The sequence below is a fragment of the Pinus tabuliformis genome, chromosome 6 (genome assembly GCF_031772625.1).
Source record: "Pinus tabuliformis cultivar Carrire ecotype Pingquan chromosome 6, CPIR1, whole genome shotgun sequence".
In the NCBI taxonomy this organism is placed as follows: domain Eukaryota; kingdom Viridiplantae; phylum Streptophyta; class Pinopsida; order Pinales; family Pinaceae; genus Pinus; species Pinus tabuliformis.
Window position 1 is genome coordinate 1,952,899,633 of NC_142292.1, and position 4,469 is coordinate 1,952,904,101.

A 4,469-nucleotide genomic window follows, 5' to 3' on the forward strand; every position below is an offset into this window, starting at 1 on the left:
ATATAGACAGGGATTATGCAGGGAGTTTACATGATTGCAAAAGCACCCTAGGGTATGCTTTTCACATTGCAACCAATCTGAACTCATGGGCATCCAAGTTTAGATGATTGCAAAAGCACCCCAGGGTATGCTTTTCACATTGCAACCAATCTGATCTCATGGGCATCCAAGAAACAATCAATAGGATGCTTGCAAAAGCACCCGTGGGTATGCTTTTCACATTGCAACCAATCTGATCTCATGGGCATCCAATAAACAATCAATCGTCTCAATATCTTTTGCAGAGGCACAATATGTAGTAGCAAATTCAGCAACTTGTCAAGCAATGTGGTTGAAAATATTATTGAAAGATCTATCAAATGTTCAAAAGGAGCCAACTCCCATTTACTATGACAACAACTAAACAATTTCTTTATCAAAAACTCATGTTTTCTACAAAAAGAGCAAGCACATTGACATACATTTTCATTTCATCTGTGAGGTTGTCAATGATGGGGACATAATACTTTTTTTTGTGGTTCCAAAGATCAACTTGCCATTAGGCAAAAATGTGTTTGAACTTCAAAGAGAGAATTTATGAATTGTAAGTGTCTCTACTTGTAACATTTGATATTAGGAGGGGATGTTGAAATATTCTCATCGTCTACTAGGTGTCATCGCATTTGATTATGTTGTCTACTAGGTGTCATAGGTAGTTCGATTTACTTCAATTTAGTCGAGTTTCATTCTAGTAATTTAATCTATTTTGAACATTGAGAAAAACAATCTCCTCTACTTTTTTATTTTCATTCTTTATCAATAATTTCTACTTTAGCAATCCGAAAAATTATACAATTATATTGAAATAAACAAAATAAAATAAAATACAACAACATTTACTACAGTTTATGATATCACCAAATGACTTCCTCCATCAAAAATCAAATAAAATTTTAAATAACTTTGAGTCTTACCATTCACCAATACCTATGTTAGCTTTTATGTAGATAAAAAGTAATTTACACTTTGGCTGTTCTTTAATGTCTTTTACTGCTTTTTTTTCAAAACCTTTTTTCTCGGCTTAGTTTTTATTTTGCAAATCTGTATATCCTGAGCGTGGTTTGTCATTCATATATATATGGCTATTAGTATATTTTATGGAAGGAGTTTAAAGTGTTGTAAATATTACTTTATAAAATATCTAAATTTTGTTTCAGTAAGCATTTTTTTAATTAAACTTCATAAAATCAATTCTGAATAATGAAATAACTAGGTTAAATATTGAAACCCACAAGCAAGTTCGCTGAACATGCAGAAAGATATGCACGGTAAAGATTTCATTTAGCGTTTTCTCCTTGTGCCTTTTCTTCCTTCACGGACTACATCATAATAGACAAATGCAACAGCTGGAGCAACTGAGACAGCACGTGGAAAGTTTATTTTTTCAAAGATTCCGCAGATTCCTGGGCCTCAACCTCCGTTTCTATACGTTTTGGTTACACCAAAACCCTCATCCCCTACTTTTTGAGTGGCCCAAGGGTGCATACTATAGTGGCAGTTAGTCCAAGTTCCTTTTTGAGTGGTGCAAGGGTGGATATTATAGTTGCAGTTAGTCAAAGTTCCAATGAGGTGAGATGCAAATCTAACATCTCTTTAAAAGTAAATGAGAATAGAATTTGGGTTTTATACACTATTGAGGTTTTCTTATTACAAGGTATGAATTTGGTATCTGAAATAATGTTGAAGTTTTTATTTAATTTTTAAATTATGTAATTATTATAGATTTATGTTAAATACAGATCTAACATGTGTCAAAAAAGATCTAATCTAGTTTTTTCACTTGTAATTTTTTTTGGACACATGATTAGACTTTTAATTTTTTTATTTTGGTACATTCATTAAATTTCAATTTTTATGATATACTCACTGCCATAATTACACATCATACTAACACATCATACTAGACCTTAAAATAAGCTTCTGAATCAATTATTTTTTTTAATGGTCCCAAAATAAATAGTCTATTTTATTCTCAATAAAATAAATGTGAAAATCAACATTATCATCTCCACACAAATCAAAATAAATTCTCCATCTTATTTAATCCTGACGGCCGCTGAGCTTTTCTTAAACTATCGGCTTCCAACCATTACTAGAAGACTATCGATTGGCAGTCGAAATGAGAGGACTGTTTGGATACAGTATTGTGGAATTTGTCAAAAAGCGGAAGCGAGCTCGCTGGATCTCACAGGGCCTCGAGCCGAGGAAGATCCAGTTGAACAATGGCACCGATCTTCATTGCTGGGTTTTGCAGACTAAAAACCCACATGGAGAGAAACAACAACGGCCGGTTCTCCTTATAATTCACGGATTCGGCGCCGATGGCCTGACAGGGTGGGATGACCAAATCTGCACTCTGGGGAAGCATTTCGATCTCCTCATCCCCGATCTCATATTCTTCGGTGAATCTACAACAACGAGCCCTGAGCGGACTGAGATTTTCCAAGCGGAGTGCCTCAGGAGTATGCTCCAATGTCTCGGAGTGGAGAGCGTGATCGTGGTCGGGCACAGCTACGGCGGCTTCGTTGCCTTCTGGATGGCGCACAAATACCCTGACATTGTCCGCCGCCTGGTGATCGTTAGCTCTGCAATTTGCATGACGCCGTCGACCTACGATTCTCTTCTGAAAGAGTACGACTCCGACGACATTAAAGACTTCCTTGTTCCCATCGACGCCAAAGGCTTGAAGATGTCCTTGAATGTCGATTTTTACAAGTTCCCATGGCTTCCTGCTTTCATATACGAAGACTTATATCAGGTATATATAAAACAAAATAAGGTTTATTAGGATAGTTAGGTATTTTTTAGTGGATTGAATATTTTGGGAATATTTTAGAATTAGATTTTTTGGAATATTTTAGAATTTAATTATATAATTCATATTAAATCATATTCATCAAATTCTTGAATATTCCAAAAATCTATAATCTACTTAAATTCAGAAATTTCATCTTTTCTTAAATATTCCAAAAATCCACCATCTACTTAAATTGAGAGATTCCAGGAAGTGTTATCCTGAAATATTATCTAATTGGCTGTATTTCAATTTGAATTCTCCGAATTAGGTTATGGAAACAAACAGAGAGCAAAGGTTGCAGCTAGCGGATGCGATAGTCATTGGTTCGAGTAATTTGGATGCAGTGCCAAAAATAAACCAGGTTGGTTTCTTAGCCAGGTACTATATTCGATAATCTCACAAAGACTCCGAATATTTTGAAAGTATTCATTGTCGTTTAATTTCTTCAAATCTGACAGGACGTTCTAATAGTGTGGGGCGAGAAGGATCGATTTTTCAGGTTGGAAGAGGCCTATGCTTTACAAAGGTAACAAGCTCCTTAGCCAAATAATTGATTTTCTTAATCTAGAAGAAGCCAGTTCCTCACATTCAGTATTATATTCTCCGAAGTTAAGTTTCAGATTCAGTATTATATTCTCCGAAGTTAAGTTTCGTCTTCTGATATTTGCAGGCATATTGGAGAGAAGGGTAAGCTTGTGGTGATAAAAGAGTGTGGGCATGTTCCTCCTTTGGAGAAACCAAAGGAGTTGAACCAAACGATACTCGAGTTTCTCCAATCAGATAATCAAACGTAAAGCATGGGGATCCTGAAAATGAATGATGACAACGATGCCAATAATGCCCATAGGTGTAGGGTTTGACTTTGTTCTGCCTGCGCGATGACATATTCATCAGCATCTCTCCTCTGTAATGCGTGTTGCATCTACACTAGTATATTGAGATCTGTTGCAAAGGTTTCATCACCTGATTAGTCTTTATCTGGAACATGTATTAGATTAATAATAGTATTATTGTTAGAGTTAACTATAATGTCCATCCATTTCTTTGTCAACAACCATTTAACTTTTGTTGCAGAACTATAATGTCCATCCATTTCTTTGTCAACAACCATTTAACTTTTGTTGCAGATAATTACGATTAAACCATTTCGATATTTTGATGGGTTTTATTTATGAGATAGAGAATAATTGATTTGTATGGACTGTAGTGTAGTTTTCATTAGGTTTGTAATTCAATTTTTTTTATAAATATTTGAATTATATATATATATATATAGATATAAAAGAGTATAAAATCGGTAATGTCATTGTCTGATGTAATACTTCCAAAATTTCATTTAATAAAATTTTTTACGATTAAACAATTTGGATATTTTGATGGGTTTTATTTATGAGATATACAATAATTGGTTTGTATGGACTGTAGTGTAGTTTTGATTAGATTTGTAATTAATTTTTATATAAAAATTTCATATATATATATATAATTGGTATATGTTATTGTCTAATTTAATACCTACAAAATTTCATTTAACAAAAAATTGATTAAGTTAAAAATATTTACATTATTGTCATTACATTTAATGACTTAGTTAAAATCTAAGTAGTTATAGTTAATGACTTAGTTTTTGATG

At 33.5% G+C, this 4,469-nt stretch overlaps 1 protein-coding gene across 1 annotated transcript; it reads left to right on the forward strand.

Moving 5' to 3' along the window:
* Positions 1 to 2,078: 2,078 nt before the first annotated feature.
* Positions 2,079 to 3,871, forward strand: LOC149266986 (uncharacterized). The gene is made up of 4 exons (XM_089397745.1): positions 2,079 to 2,797; positions 3,105 to 3,197; positions 3,295 to 3,362; positions 3,507 to 3,871. The coding sequence occupies exons 1-4, from the start codon at positions 2,159 to 2,161 to the stop codon at positions 3,628 to 3,630; spliced, it is 924 nt and encodes a 307-aa protein (XP_089253871.1). The 5' UTR covers positions 2,079 to 2,158; the 3' UTR covers positions 3,631 to 3,871.
* Positions 3,872 to 4,469: the final 598 nt, after the last annotated feature.

Bases quoted from the DNA above. Each gene is read 5' to 3' on its own strand.
- LOC149266986 (XM_089397745.1), top strand. From the start codon at position 2,159: ATGAGAGGACTGTTTGGATACAGTATTGTGGAATTTGTCAAAAAGCGG. The intron at 3,198-3,294 runs GTTGGTTTCTTA...CAAATCTGACAG, and splicing joins CAGTGCCAAAAATAAACCAG to GACGTTCTAATAGTGTGGGG. The intron at 3,363-3,506 runs GTAACAAGCTCC...TGATATTTGCAG, and splicing joins GAGGCCTATGCTTTACAAAG to GCATATTGGAGAGAAGGGTA.